Raw genomic sequence first — 15,966 nt, 5'->3', positions numbered from 1 at the left:
TTTGTAATAGCCAGAACCTGGAAACAACCTAGATGCCCTTCAATGGAAGAATGGATAAAGAAAATGTGGAACATATACACATTAGAGTACTACTCAGTGGTAAAAAACAATGACTTCTCGAATTTTGCATGCAAATGGATGGAAATAGAAAACATTATCCTGAGTGAGGTAACCCAGACCCGAAAAGATGAATATGGTATATACTCACTCATCAGTGGATTCTAACCATAAATAAAGGACATTGAGCCTATATTTTGTGATCCTAGAGAAGGTAAATAAGAAAGTGAACCCAAAGAAAAACATATAGTTATCCTCCTGGATATTGCAAATAGACAAGATTGCCAGGCAAAACTTGGAAACTTGTGGGCTGGGGGGGGCAAGGGGAGATGGGGAGAGAAAAATGAGATGGGGAAGATGGGGAGAGCATGGGGGAATGGGATCATTGGGAAGTCGGAAGTGTGGATATGGGAGCAGGGAAGTATATATCTTAATTAAGTGAGCCAATTTAGGGTTGGCCAGAGACATGACTCCAGTGGGATTCCCAGGAGTCCAAGGAGATTTCCCCAGCAAGTTTCTTGGGTAGCTGATGAGACAGATCCTGAAAAGGCCTTATCTTAAAGCCATACTGATGATTATCTTGCATATCACCATAGAACCTTCATCTGGCAATGGATGGAGATAGAGACAGAGACCCATATTGGAGCACTGGACTGAGCTCTCAAGGTCCAAATGAGGAGCAGAAGGAGGGAGAACATGAGCAAGGAAGTCAGGACTGCGAGGGGTGCACCCACCCACTGAGACAGTGGCGCTGATCTAATGGGATCTTACTAAGGCCAGCTGAACGGGGTCTGATGGAGCATATGATCAAACTGGACTCTCTGAATGTGGCAGACAATGAGAGCTGACTGAGAAGTCAAGGACAATGGCACTTGGTTTTGATCTGACTGCATGTACTAGCTTTGTGGGAGCCTAGTCTGTTTGGATGCTTACCTTTCTAGACCTGGAAATAGAGGGGAGCACCTTGCACTTTCCACAGGACAGCGAACCCCGACTGCTCTTTGGACCAGAGAGGGAGGGGGAGAGAGAGGCGGGGAGGGGAGGTAAATGGGAGGAGGTGAGGAGGGAGAAATTTTTAATCATAAAAATAAAAAACAATAAAAAAGAAAAAATGCATTAGAATTAGAACTCTCTTATTTAAACAAAAGGGAGAGGTGCTGTGAGATTTCCTGCAGCCAGTAGCCTTTAAGTTACCCTCCCACTTGGGTTTGGCCTCATATACTATATATGCTGTTATAAAGCATGCATCACTTTCTCTTCTGGCTGCAGCATTTGGTTTCTCTTCCCTGTTTGAGCAGAGCATTGTAATCTGTGAGTTTACCCCTAAATAAAAAAACCCTTTATTATATTCAATTCTGAAATAGTGTGGGATTTCTTTTAGGTGTTCTTCTTCATTTATCCTATGCTACTCCATCTACCACACCTACATTCTCTGTGTGCTCTGGCTCTTGGTGTGGACACATCAACTAGATCTTTTTCACAGTCTTCTCAGTCTTTCCTCCTTGTCCATCTCCTTTCCTTTTTGCCAATGTCCTACCCAGAGAAATACTCTTTACCAGAGGTTCCACAGCCATCACACTTATCTAGAATCCAGAGAGGATAACAATAATATAAGAATGGAAAACCTACCTATTGTCAGAGTCCTTGAGAAGTAAAATATAGATAATCAGATTACAAGGACTTTGAAAATAACAATTATCAATGTGTTCAAGTATCTTAGAGAGTATGAACAACGAGGGTAGTGAATACATAAACAGTTGAATGAAGTAATGAATTAATGAAAAAGTGAAGCTATGAAAGTAAAAATTATTCATTAACTTATTAATTTATTTTTGCAGTCACTGAGGCTTTTGTTTTTCATGTAGAACTGCTGGAGGGTCTTGTTTGTGACCACTCTAGAGTATGAAGGCTCTATACACTGTCTTGTAAGTCAGGTGCGAGAAACAATGATTGGAACCAATCACATGATTATAAAGCTGAGGTTTCCAGCAGAGGTCCTGGTGGTCAAGTGTTACTTTGAATATCTAAGGAAGTTGGGAGCACTGTTGGGTCTTGAAACATCTCCATTACTTCAGGGACAGGATTTAAGCAGCTGGTGAATCCAGGAATCTTCAGACAATGAGTTGGCCAGGGTATACCTGAAGGACTTTCCATCAAACTTGGCATTGCTTCCCTTCAGTCCCTTGATTCTAAGGACCTTATTGTACTTGTCTCAGGGCTTGAATCAGCAAGGAGCACCATTATTTATCTGCCTGGTGCAGAACCCCACTGCCAGGTCAGTGATGAAAGTATCCTCAGTGTCCCTAGATCAATGGGACTCAATGACACTCCAATCGTTGTACTGGAACAGCTTATATTCTTGCAGAGACTCAGCTCAGGGACAAATCTGTGATGTGGGATTGCCCTCTCTATGCTGTGAATATGTTTTATTACCATTTCTTAAATTGGCTTTGGGCCTATAACAGGACACAATATGTCCAGGTGGGAAATCTGACATAAAGAGAGAGTAGGCAGAGTCAGAGAGACGCCAGGTAGTTGCTGGAGGAGTAAGATGCCTGCATGCTGGTACCAATAAGCCATGAGCCTTGTGGGAAAATATAAAATAATAGAAATGGGTTAATTTAAGATGTAAGAGCTAACTAGAAATATGCTTAAGATATTGGTCAAACAGTATTATAATTAATACAGTTTCTGTGTGATTATTTTGAGTCTGTACTGCAGGGAAATGAATGAGCAGCCTCTGTTGACAGAATGGTGCCCAAACATTTGGGGCTGATACCTGCTACCCACTTCAGGTCCAGATGCTTGTGTTCCCACTCAGGGTCAGGAGAAAAGTAACTGAGACCATGACCATTGTTCAGTACTCCCCACCTGGTCATGCAGCAGTATCTGAAGGACTGCACAGGCAGGAGAGTATAGCAGATTCCTGCTGCCACACACAGAGATTTTTCAAGGCCATGCAGTGTGCAGCATGGCAGATTTAGCTTTTACTCAGATCAAAAGTGTTTATATGTTGCACAGTGCTATACATAGATGAGATGATGAAGACAGCTCACACCCAGTAGTCCTAGAGTTGGCAATGAGGCAGTGAACTACCTATACCATATTGAAAGTCTGAGAGTGGTGAAGCCAGCATCCAGGGCTGCTACAACCAAGCTGCTTACCATTTTAAAAGTGCTCTTGGTCAGATATGCAATAAAGACAAATTCAGATGGAAAAGACCTCTAAAGGGTCACAGTGTTGGATAGATAGAGATAGAGTTAGAGAGAAAGAGAGAGAGAGAGAGAGAGAGAGAGAGAGAGGAAAATGAGTATAAAGAGTTACAGACAGTAATAGATTAAAAGAGTAAAAAAAATAAGCTCCATAAAGTTGGAATATATATAGAGAGTCTGGATTATGTATATTGTGTTTTCTTTGAAACTTGTTTTTTTTCTCCTTTTCTCAGTAAAAAAAAAGAAAGAAAGAAAAAAAAACGAATTTTCGGACTGTGAATGAGCTAAGCACAGAGAGACATTTTTTTCTTTTCTTTTTATTGAGAAAAGGAGAGAAAAAAACAAGTTTCCACCTCCTCCCAGCCTCCCCTTTCCCTCCCCCTCCTCCCACCCTACGCCCCCTCCTCCCACCCTACTCCCCCTCCCCCCACTCCTTTCCCCCTCCCTCTCCAGTCCAAAGAGCAGTCAGGGTTCCCTGCCCTGTGGTAAGACCTAGGACCTCCCCCCTCCGTCCATATCTAGGAAGGTGAACATCCAAACTGGCTAGGCTCCCACAAAGCCATCACATTATGTAGGATCAAAACCCCGTGCCATTGTCCTTTGCGTCACATTAGCCCCCATTGTTCGCCATGTTCAGAGAGTCCAGTTTTATCCCATGCTTTTTCAGTCCCAGTCCAGCTGGTCTTGGTGAGATCTAAATAGATCAGTTCCACTGTCTCAGTGGGTGGGTGCATCCCTCGTGGTCCCGACTTCTTTGCTCATGTTCTCCCTCCTTCTGCTCCTCCTTGGGACCTTGGGAGCTCAGTCCAGTGCTCCAGTGTGGGTCTCTGTCTCTATCTCCATTTATCACCAGATGAAGGTTCTATGATGATATGCAAGATATTCGTCAGTATTGCTCAAGGATAGGGTCATTTCAGGTTCCCGATTCTCAACTGCCCAAGGAACTAACTGGGGATCTCGGCTTGGGCATCTGGGAGCCCGTCTAGGGTCAGGTCTCTTGCCAACCCTAAAGTGACTCCCTTAACTAAGAATTGTGGTTCCGTGCTCCCCTGTCCAACCTTCCTTTATCCCAATCCTCCTGTTTTCCCAAGGCCCGACCTCCTTCCCTTCTAACTTTTCTCTCCCCATCTCCCCTTACCCTCATCCCACCCCACCCCAAGATCCCAATTTTTTCCCCGGCAATTTGGTCTACTTCCCTTAGCCAAGAGGATAACTATATGTTTTTCCTTGGGTTCACCTTCTTACTTAGCTTCTTTAGATTCACCTATTGTAGACTCTGTGACCCTTATTTATGGCTAGAAACCAATTATGAGTGAGTACATCCCATGTTCACCTATTTGGGACTGGGATACCACACTCAGGACAGTGTTTTCTATTTCCATCCATTTGCATGCAAAATTTGAGAAGTCATTGTTTTTAACCGCAGTGTAGTACTCTAATGTGTAGATATTCCACACATTCTTCATCCATTTTTCCATTGAAGGGCATCTAGGTTGTTTCCAGGTTCTGGCTATTACAAAGAATACTGCTATGAACATAGTAGAACAAATGCTTTTGTCATATGATAGAGCATCTCTTGGGTATATTCCCAAGAGTGGTATTGCTGGGTCCAGGTGTAGGTTGATCACGAATTTCCTGAGAAAACGAAACACTGACTTCCATAGTGGTTGCACAAGATTGCATTCCCACCAGCAATGGATGAGGGTACCCCTTCCTCCACAGCCTCTCCAGCAAAGGTTATCCTTGGTGTTTTTGAATTTAGCCATTCTGAGGGGTGTAAGATGATATCTCAAAGTTGTTTTGATTTGATTTCCCTGATTGCTAAGGAAGTTGAGCACCACCTGAAGTGTCTTTTGGCCATTTGAACTTCTTCTGTTGAGAATTCTCTGTTCAGTTCAGTGCCCCATTTTTTAATTGGGTTAATTAGCATTTTAAAGTCTAGTTTCTTGAGTTCTCTATATATTTTGGAGATCAGACCTTTGTCTGTTGCGGGGTTGGTGAAGATCTTCTCCCAGTCAGTAGGTTGCCTTTGTGTCTTAGTGACAGTGTCCTTTGCTTTACAGAAGCTTCTCAGTTTAAGTAGGTCCCATTTATTCAAAGTTGCCCTTAATGTCTGTGCTTCTGGGGTTATACATAGGAAGCGATCTCCTGTGCCCATCTGTTGTAGGGTATTTCCCACTTTCTCTTCTATCCTTTTCAGTGTGTTCAGGCTGATATTGAGGTCTTTAATCCATTTGGACATGAGTTTTGTGCACGGTGAAAGATATGGGTCTATTTTCATTCTTCTACAGGTTGACATGAAGTTGTGCCAGCTCCATTTGTTGAAGATGCTTTCTTTCTTTCTTCCATTGTATACCTTTATCAAAAATGAGGTGTTCATAGGTTTGTGGGATAAAATCCGGGTCTTCTATATGATTCCATTGGTCGACTTCTCTGTTTTTATGCCAGTACCACACTGTTTTCATTACTGTGGCTCTGTAATAGAGTTTGAAGTCAGGGATGGTAATGCCTCCAGAAGATCCTTTATTGTATAGGATTGTTTTGGCTATCCTGGGTTTTTTGTTTTTCCATATAAAGTTGATTATTGTCCTCTCAAGATCTGTGAAGAATTTTGATGGGATCTTGATGGGGATTGCATTGAATCTATAAATTGCCTTAGGTAGAATTGCCATTTTTACTATGTTGATCCTCCCAATCCAAGAGCAAGGGAGGTCCATCCATTTTTTGGTATCCTCTTCAATTTCTTTCTTCAATGCCTTAAAGTTCTTGTCAAATAGATATTTCACTTCCTTGGTTAGATTTACCCCAAGATATTTTATGCTGTTTGTGGCTATTGTGAAAGGTGAAGCTTCTCTGATTTCCCTCTCTGCTTCCATATCCTTTGTGTATAAGAGGGCAACTGATTTTTTTGGAGTTGATCTTGTATCCTGCCATATTACTAAAGCAGTTCATCAGCTGTATAAGTTCTTTGGTGGAGTTTTGGGGGTCGCTTAAGTACACTATCATATCATCTGTGAATAATGAGAGTTTAACTTCTTTTCCAATTCGAATCCCCTTGATCCCATTATGTTGTCTTATTGCTATTGCTAGAACTTCAAGCACTATATTGAAGAGGTATGGCGAGAGTGGACAGCCTTGTCGTGTTCCTGAGTTAAGCGGGATGGCTTTGAGTTTCTCTCTGTTTAATTTGATGTTAGCTGTCGGCTTGCTGTATATAGCTTTTATTATATTTAGGTATGACCCTTGTATCCCTAATCTCTTTAAGACTTTTATCATAAATGGATGTTGAATTTGGTTGAATGGTTTTTCAGCATCTAATGAGATGATCATATGGCTATTTTCTTTCAGTTTATTTATATGCTGGATTACATTGATAGATTTTCGTATGTTGAACCAGCCCTGCATCTCAGGAATGAAGCCTACTTGATCATAATGGATAATTTTTCTAATGTGTTCTTGGATTCGGTTTGCCAGTATTTTGTTGAGGATTTTTGCATCGATGTTCATGAGTGAGATTGGCCTGTAATTCTCTTTCCTGGTTAAGTCTGTGTGTGGTTTTGGTATCAGAGTAACTGTAGCTTCATAAAAGGAATTAGGTAATGACCCTTCTGTTTCTATATTGTGAAATACATTAAGGAGTATAGGTATTAGCTCTTCTTGGAAGTTCTGGTAGAATTCCGCATTGAAACCATCTGGTCCTGGGCTTTTTTTGGTAGGGAGGTTTTTGATAACAGCTTCTAATTCTTCGCGGCCAACAGGTCTGTTTAGATTGTTCACCTGGTCCTGGTGTAACTTTGATATATGGTATTTATCTAAAAAAGTGTCCATTTCTTTTACATTTTCCAGTTTTGTGTTATACAGGCTTTTGTAATAAGATCTAATGACTCTCTGAATTTCCTCTGTGTCTGTGTTTATGTCCCCCTTTTCATTTCTGATCTTATTAATTTGCGTATTCTCTCTCTGACTTTTGATTAGTTTGGATAGGGGTTTATCAATCTTGTTGATTTTCTCCAGGAACCAGCTTTTTGTTTCATTGATTCTTTGGATTGTTTTCTGTGTTTCTGTTGTGTTGATTTCTGCCCTCAGTTTAATTATTTCCAGTCTTCTACTCCTCCTAGGTGAGTCTGCTTCTTTTTTCTAGAGCTTTCAGGTGGGCTGTTAAGTCTCCAATATGTGCTTTCTCTGTTTTCTTTAGGAGGGCACTTAGTGCGATGAACTTTCCTCTCAGGACTGCTTTCATAGTGTCCCATAAGTTCAAGTATGTTGTTTCTTTATTTTCATTGAATTCAAGGAAGACTTTAATTTCTTTCTTTATTTCTTCCTTAATCCAGGTATGGTTCAGTAGTTGACTGTTCAGTTTCCATGAGTTTGTAGGCTTTCTGGGGGTAGCATTGTTGTTGAATTCTAACTTTAATCCATGGTGATCTGAGAAGGCGCAGGTGGTTACTAATATTTTTTTTATTGCGAAAAGAAGAAAAAAACATAAACAAAAAACAAGTTTCCACCTCCTCCCAGCCTCCCATTTCCCTTCCCCTCCTCCCACCCTTCTCCCCCTCCCCCCACCCTTCTCCACCTCCTCCCACCCTTCTCCCCCTCCCCCCGCTCCTCTCCCCCTCCCTCTCCAGTCCACAGAGCAGTCTGGGTTCCCTTCCCTGTGTTAAGTCCTAGGTCCTCCCCCCTCCGTCCATATCTAGGAAGGTGAACATCCAAACTGGCTAGGCTCCCACAAATCCAGCACATTAAGTAGGATCAAAACCCCCTGCCATTGTCCTTGGCTTCTCATCAGCCCTCATTGTTCGCCATGTTCAGAGAGTCCAGTTTTATCCCATGCTTTTTCGGTCACAGTCCAGCTGGCCTTGGTGAGCTCCCCGAAGATCAGATCCACTGTCTCAGTGGGTGAATGCACGCCTCGTGGTCCCGAATTCTTTGCTCATGTTCTCCCTCCTTCTGCTCCTCCTTGGGACCTTGGGAGCTCAGTCCAGTGCTCCTGTGTGGGTCTCTGTCTCTATCTCTATCCATCACCAGATGAAGATTCTATGATGATATGCAAGATATTCGTCAGTATTGCTCTAGGATAAGGTCATTTCAGGTTCCCAATCCTCAGCTGCCCAAGCAACTAACTGGGAACCTCATCTTGGGCACTAGGGAGCCCCTCTAGGGTCAAGTCTCTTGCCCACCCTAAAGTGGCTCCCTTAACTAAGAATTGTGAATTATTAATTTGCGTGTTCTCTCTCTTTCGTTTGATTAGTTTGGATAGGGGTTTATCAATCTTGTTGATTTTCTCCAGGAACCAGCTTTTTGTTTCATTGATTCTTTGGATTGTTTTCTGTGTTTCTATTTTGTTGATTTCAGCCCTCAATTTGATTATTTCCAGTCTTCTACTCCTCCTAGGTGAGTCTGCTTCTTTTTTTTCTAGAGCTTTCAGGTGGGCTGTTAAGTCTCCAATATGTGCTTTCTCTGTTTTCTTTAGGAGGGCACTTAGTGCGATGAACTTTCCTCTCAGGACTGCTTTCATAGTGTCCCATAAGTTCGAGTATGTTGTTTCTTTATTTTCATTGAATTCAAGGAAGACTTTAATTTCTTTCTTTATTTCTTCCTTAATCCAGGTATGGTTCAGTAGTTGACTGTTCAGTTTCCATGAGTTTGTAGGCTTTCTGGGGGTAGCATTGTTGTTGAATTCTAACTTTAATCCATGGTGATCTGATAAGACACAGGTGATTACTAATATTTTTTTGTAACTGTGTAAGTTAGCTTTGTTACCAAGTATGTAGTCAATTTTCGAGAAGGTTCCATGAGCTGCAGAGAAGAAGGTATATTCTTTCCTCTTTGGGTGGAATAATCTATAGATGTCTGTTAAGTCCATTTGCTTCATTACCTCCATTAATTCTCTAATTTCTCTGTTAGGTTTCTGTCTGATTGACCTGTCCATTGGTGAGAGAGGACTGTTGAAGTCTCCTACTATTAGTGTATGCGGTTTGATGGCTGCCTTGAGTTTTAGTAATGTTTCTTTTACGTACGTGGGTGCTTTTATATTAGGGGCATACATATTCAGGATTGAGACTTCTTCCTGATGAATTGTTCCTGTTATGAGTATAAAATGTCCCTCTCCATCTCTTCTGATTGATTTAAGTTTGAAGTCAACTTTGTTAGAGATTAGTATGGCCACACCTGCTTGTTTCTTAGGTCCATTTGCTTGATAAGCCTTTTCCCAGCCCTTTACTCTGAGTAGGTGCCTGTCTTTTTGGTTGAGGTGTGTTTCTTGTAGACAGCAGAATGTTGGATCCTGTTTTCTTATCCAATCTCTTAGCCTGTGCCTTTTTATAGGTGCGTTGAGCCCATTGATATTAAGTGATATTAATGACCAGTGGTTGTTAACTCTGATCAGTTTTTTAGTAGTAGGGTTTGTGTGTTTTCCTTCTTTGATTTGCGCTGGTGAAGAGTCTCTAGATGTCTGAGTTATTGTGATCATTGTTGGACTCCTTGGTTAGTGATTTTCCTTCTATTATTTTCTGTAAGGCTGGATTTGTGGCTACGTATTGTTTAAATTTGTTTTTATCCTGGAAAATTTTGTTTTCTCCATTTATAGTGAATGAAAGTTTGGCTGGATATAGTAGTCTGGGCTTGCATCCGTGGTCTCTTAGTTTTTGGAGAACATCTATCCAGGACCTTCTGGCTTTCATGGTTTCCATAGAGAAGTCAGGTGTAATTCTGATAGGTTTACCTTTATAAGTAACTTGCCCCTTTTCCTTTGCGGCTCTTAATATTCTTTCTTTATTCTGTATATTTTGTGTTTTGATTATTATATGGCGAGGGGATGTTTTCTTTGATCCAGCCTATTTGGTGTTCTGTATGCTTCTTGAACCTTCATAGGTACATCTGTCTTCAGGTTGGGAAATTTTTCTTCTATAATTTTATTAAGTATAATTTCTGTACCGTTGAGCTGCACTTCTTCTCCTTCTTCTACTCCAATTATTCTTAGGTTTGGTCTTTTTATTGTGTCCCATATTTCCTGAATGTTTTGTGATGAGAGTTTGTTGGACTTGCTGTTTTCTTTGTTCAGAGTGTTTATTTTCTCTATGTTATCCTCAGAATCTGAGATTCTTTCTTCTATCTCTTGTATTCTGCTGGTTATACTTGATTCTGTAGTCTCTATTCGTTTACCTAGAATTTCCATGTCCAGCCGGCCCTCTGTTTGTGTTTTCTTCTTTGCTTCCATTTCAGTTTTCAATCATGAACTGTTTCCTTTATCTGCTTGATTGTTTTCCCTTGGTTTCCTAGGGTATCATTCACTGATTTACTCAATTCCTCGAACTTTCTATTATACTTCTCAACCATTTCTATAAGGGCGTTTTTTATATGCTGTTTAAGGGTGTCAATCACTTTCATGAAGTCAGTTTTTTCTACTTCTTCTTGATTAAGGTGTTCATGTCCTCCTGTTGTGGGGTCACTGGCTTCTGGTGGTTTCGTGTTGTTTTTCAGATTGTTGGGAGAATTCCTGCATTGGCGTCTGCCCATCTCTTCCTCCCAATACTCCCCTTTGGATCTTCTTTTACAGGATCAGGTCTTCTTGCCCACTGATGTACCTTCCCAGTGATGTCACTCCCCAGAGATGTTTCTCCACAATGATGTTTCACTCGGTTCCCAGATCGAAACTCCGCGCTGCTTGGTTAGCTCGCGAACAAAGGGCCCACCCCGCTCGCTGGGGGCAGGCTATGGGAACAAAGGAGCTACCGGCCACCCCTTTGTCTTCCCGGTTCCGGTTCCGTCCCAGCACCCTAGCAGGCTGAGCAGGGAGGTGCTATGCCCCAAAGAAGGGAGGGGGGAGGGAGACAGGGTGTGTGGGGATCTGCATGTAAGCTGAATGGGATAGGAAGAGAGAGGCGGTTTGGGCCGTATATCTCTTAATGCAGTTTTAATGTCCTTGTTCCTCACCCTGTAGATGAAAGGATTCAACATAGGTATGACCACAGTGTACATAACTAGGCCACTGCAATACTTCTTGAAGATTGTGACAGAAAGGAACTGAAGCACACTCTTCGTCCTGTCCCATAAAAGAAGTAAACAATGGACAAATGAGACCCATAGGTGGAGAAGGTTCTGTGCTTCCCACTTGATGATGATGAGCGTATGATGGAGGAAGCTATTTTAAAGTAAGAGGAAATGATTCCTGAAATAGGAAGTAAGCCAAAGAGAGCACCTACAGAGTATCTGACTATGTTACTGGTGAAAGTATCAAAACAGGCAAGTTGAAGTAGTTCAGAAGGGTCACAGTAGAAGTTGGAAATTTCAATAAAATCCTCACAGTTGGAAAAGTTTAATATTGCCACAAAGTGCAACAGTAATTCTGCAAGGCTATGGAGAAAAGACCCTAGAAGTAAGACACTGCAGCGACTGGGATTCATAATGACCTGGTAATGCAGAGGTTGGCAGATGGCCACAAATCCGTCATATGCCATCACAGCCAGAATCATGCTATCCGTACATCCAAAAATTATAAACAGTGACATCTGTGTCAGGCAGCCCACAAAGGAAATGTCTCGGCAGTGAGTTTGGATGTCCATAATCACCCTTGGAACAGTGGTGAAGATGAAACCAATATCAACTATGGACAGGTTGGAGAGGAAGAAGTACATGGGTGTGTGGAGATGGGAGTCAGAGCTTACTGTCAGGATGATGAGCAGGTTTCCACACAGGGCCAAGAGGTCCATGGACAAAAAGAGGCCAAAGAGAACAATCTGTATGTCTGGCTCCACTGAGAGTTGGATGAAATGGAATTCTGGCACAGATGTTGAGTTTCGCATGTTTTTATTTCTAGAACATCTTTTGGAGGAAACCACAAATGCTGTTAACAATGTACCAGAATGCATATGGACCTTCTTTAGAATGTAATTCAAATAAGTACAAATATTGATTATTTTCTCAAGTCTATTGTGACTGTATTAAGAATTACTCAGTTGTGGCAAATGCCGTACTCTAAAATTAGTGTTTTGTTCTTAGCTCATGTGTTACCTCTTATAATAGCCATATTGAAAGCAGTAATCTAACTGATGTGAGGCCACAATTACTGTAAACGACTGTCCTGTAATCCCAGTAAATTAAAGTAAACACGTTAAGACAAATGGATATTTTAGTAGCCTAATTTTAGGAAAATTGTCAATCAAATAAAATGAAAACTTGAAGTACTTAGAGATATTTCTTTTTGTTGCAATAATATGGAGCAAATTTATTTTTTAGAATATATCTGACAGCATGAATAAAATAAATAAAAATTAATAATTCCTACCCAGAAAAATATTTTCAGGTTCCAGTGTCATTTATAGGTTTCTTTTCTCCATGTTTTTAATTCTCTCTCTCTCTCTCTTTCTCTCTCTCTCTCTTTCTTTCTTTCTTTTGGCTTGGGAACTTCAGGCTTTGTTAAAAACTTATTGAGATTTTTTAAAAACCAGTTAATATAGGTATTCCTTATTTCTATTGGTATATTTCAAATTTTTGTAAATATGTTGTAGTTAAATACACATTATCACATTCTATGTCTGTCCACAACTGCTGAGATGGCCAGCGGTGTGAAAAATAATTAAATTTCAATAAATACAGTTCAAAGTTTATGCTGCAAAGCTAATTTGGGTGGATCATCACCACATAATTTCAGTAAAATGTCTGTCATTAAAACATGATTTTTCAAGCCAGAGGGTGGCGGCGCATGCCTTTAATCCTAGTACCTAGGAAACAGAGGGAGGTGGATCTCTGCAAGTTTGAGGGCAGCCTGGTCTACAAGAGTTAGTTGAAGGACAGGCTGCAAAGCTACAGTGACTCAAAAACCAAAAACAAGGAAAAAAACTGATTTTCCTATGTCTATGCAATGCCACTGCTTTTCCAGAGGGAAGGTAGGTTGATGCAGAGCCCCAGATTAAGTCTCCCCACCTCCTCAGACAGTAAAGTGATTTGTATGTGAGTCAGGCCTGGTGCATAGACGTCAATGTTCTTACTTTAGCGACAGAAGAAATTTCAGGTTCACTTTTTGGTCAGAGCATACAGAATTGCTTAAAATATAAAAGGTTTAAAATACAGAAAATTTTAGTGATGTAGAAACATGGCTAATGTAGATACCACTTACCGCTGTACTAAGATTCTTATAGGAGGCAAACCTATTAAAGATTATTTAAATTATATAGACTAGTGCTTTCCTGAAGCAGTTAACAGTGTATGTTTCCATTACTATTTAAAATATCACAAGATCTAGGACTTCATAATCAATTTAATTAGAATATAAACATGGGAAATACTAGATAACATGTATTTAAACCTAATATATGAACCATTGCCTTTGAATACTTTCTGGGATTTAGAAAGTATTCAATTAATACTGTCTAAGTAATAATACTTTTAAAAAGAAACTCACCATTACTAAACCATAAGCCTTTTAGACTATGTGTATCAGATGTGATATTTTACAGAAATTTGAATTATAATGAACTTGGTTTCTTAGTGGCTCTTCATGGTTTCATTGTCTAGTTCATCAACCTCAGTGGCTAACAGGAATTCAGAGAACAGATGTTTTTCCGGTGATATTTCTATATAAATATTTGTAAGTATGTATAAAGAACCATTTTAAATTAACCCCAAACATACTTGATGTTCATTCAGCATTATGCAACACAGCACATGCTATCCCTAAAATGTATTTGCTTACATTGAAATGAGATTCTAAGTCTGCCTGTGAACTTTCCATATCACAGGTAGTATCTGAATCATTAACTCATGGACAGACGTGTATTAGTTTTCAGGTACCATATTTATATAGGAAAAACTGAAAGCTGAGAATAATAAATTAAAGGAGTGCTCCCGTTGTCTTACTAGGAAGACCACAAATCGGCCAGCAGACAGGAAAATCTTGATTAATAGCTCCTGATTAAAGCAGTTCTGGTCTGTTTTCAGAGAACAATGACAATAGCATACATTGAAAATCTCCCCATTTATTCAAACAACCAAATTTGAAATGTTTGTCTCTGTAAAACTTGGTTAATTACTCAAAGTGTAACTTGGGGCTATGAAACAATAAAAGCAAACAGGGATTTCTAACCCTGGCTTGCTTCCATCCCAGAACCTGGCATGCACCATTACTAAGATAATTTCCCCTTGTTAATGTCTAAGTAGTAGAGTGATTTCCAAATGAGTAGGCTTGTTAATTCTGTCACAAAATTATTTCAATCGTCCAATAGCTCATCTCTATTGCTCTATTCATACCAGTAGCTATTTATTTTCCTTATGAAAACATGGTAACTGCCAGACTTGCAACAATAGAAGTCTGCATCTTTAATGTTCACCAGTTAATTATTCCTACAAAAACAGTCAATTTTACCTGAATCCTATTACCCCTTTCTTGTATTACTGTATAAACTATTGGATTTATGATATTATCTCACATAAATAGCATTCACTTTGCATGCTATTCTCATGAAAGACTTCCTTCTAATGTGTGCTGTCAAAAATAACAATATTTACCTAGTTATAGTTCTTTCAAGATAATGCAATAGGGAATGCACTCACACATAGAATATATTTCTATTTGTCTCCAATAGTGAAGAAGTGACTTTGGCTGGGAATCAGTGAATTGAGACATTTATGACTTTTTTCATAACCACATGCTCATATAAACCATATAAACCATAGGACAACAACTCATCTTTATTTTAGTTATTTTTTCAGATTAAAATTACTAATTTTACACAGGAAGTGTAAGTTTGTTGTAGAGTATTTTCAAAGGGCACTGGACCATAGAATTAAGTGAAACTCTAGAGTGGGTCTCCATGTAATACACAAGTTTGACCTTTCATTTCTTTTTACACCTGTACATTCTTCTGTCTTCTGGTTAGAATATGTACAATAATTTTTGGATAATGCAATAATATTGCATTCCCCAACAGAATCAAACACCAAAGAATTTATCTTGGATCAATTTCTACATTCATGAATTTATTGAAAATGTAAAGGAAACCAAATATGTGGATTTCAGGGTTTTGAGAATAGAAAGGGTCTACATAATATTAAAAATATGTATTTTCATATTATATCTATGGCAGCAGCCGTTTATACCCTATGAAACAAAAAAATGAAAGTTAAAAGTAGTAAGTTATATCAATATGCAAAAATACTGATATAAGGAAAAACATTCATACAAAAAATAATAAAAAATATATTGCTAAGGTGTCTCAGAATTACTAATAATGTATCCAAATTCTCATAAACAAATAGAAAAGACAAAACAGCTTAAAACAAATCTGTCATTATTTGATTCTAAAGTACTTTGCTTTGGTTTGGTTTTACTTTCTTATTTGGTTATCTTTATATTTCAAATTATAATATAGTAACAAGATTTCTTCCTTCCATTTCACCTCTTTAAAGCCCCTATATAATTCACCCTAGTCTACTGCACATTCATAAATTTTCTGTTCAGTCATTGCTGTATACAATGTTATATATATATATATATATATATATATATATATATATATATATATCAAGGATTAATAATCATATACTTTTAAGAATATATCTATAACCCAGCTTGCGTCCAGAAACCTCCCCCCCTTTCTGCCTCCCATCCCTCTTGGGGCACTGGGGCCGAATCCCGAGGGCAACCTAGTGGGTGAGAGCTCCTTTGTTTCAATAGCCTGCCTGCAGCAAGCAAGGTAGGCCC

The 15,966-nt window shown here is 39.6% G+C and overlaps 1 protein-coding gene across 1 annotated transcript; it reads right to left on the bottom strand.

The window, feature by feature from the left end:
* Positions 1–11,248: 11,248 nt before the first annotated feature.
* LOC121438694 (olfactory receptor 18-like) lies at positions 11,249–12,070 on the bottom strand. The gene has a single exon (XM_041639076.1). The coding sequence runs from the start codon at positions 12,068–12,070 to the stop codon at positions 11,249–11,251; it is 822 nt and encodes a 273-aa protein (XP_041495010.1).
* Between the last annotated feature and the right edge of the window lie 3,896 nt (positions 12,071–15,966).

This window comes from Microtus oregoni, unplaced genomic scaffold, assembly GCF_018167655.1.
Source record: "Microtus oregoni isolate MIOR12 unplaced genomic scaffold, Mior012 000056F_ref0000123, whole genome shotgun sequence".
NCBI classification, from domain to species: domain Eukaryota; kingdom Metazoa; phylum Chordata; class Mammalia; order Rodentia; family Cricetidae; genus Microtus; species Microtus oregoni.
The sequence above is the reverse complement of the archived record's forward strand: the minus strand, read 5'-3'. Positions and strand labels throughout refer to the sequence as shown.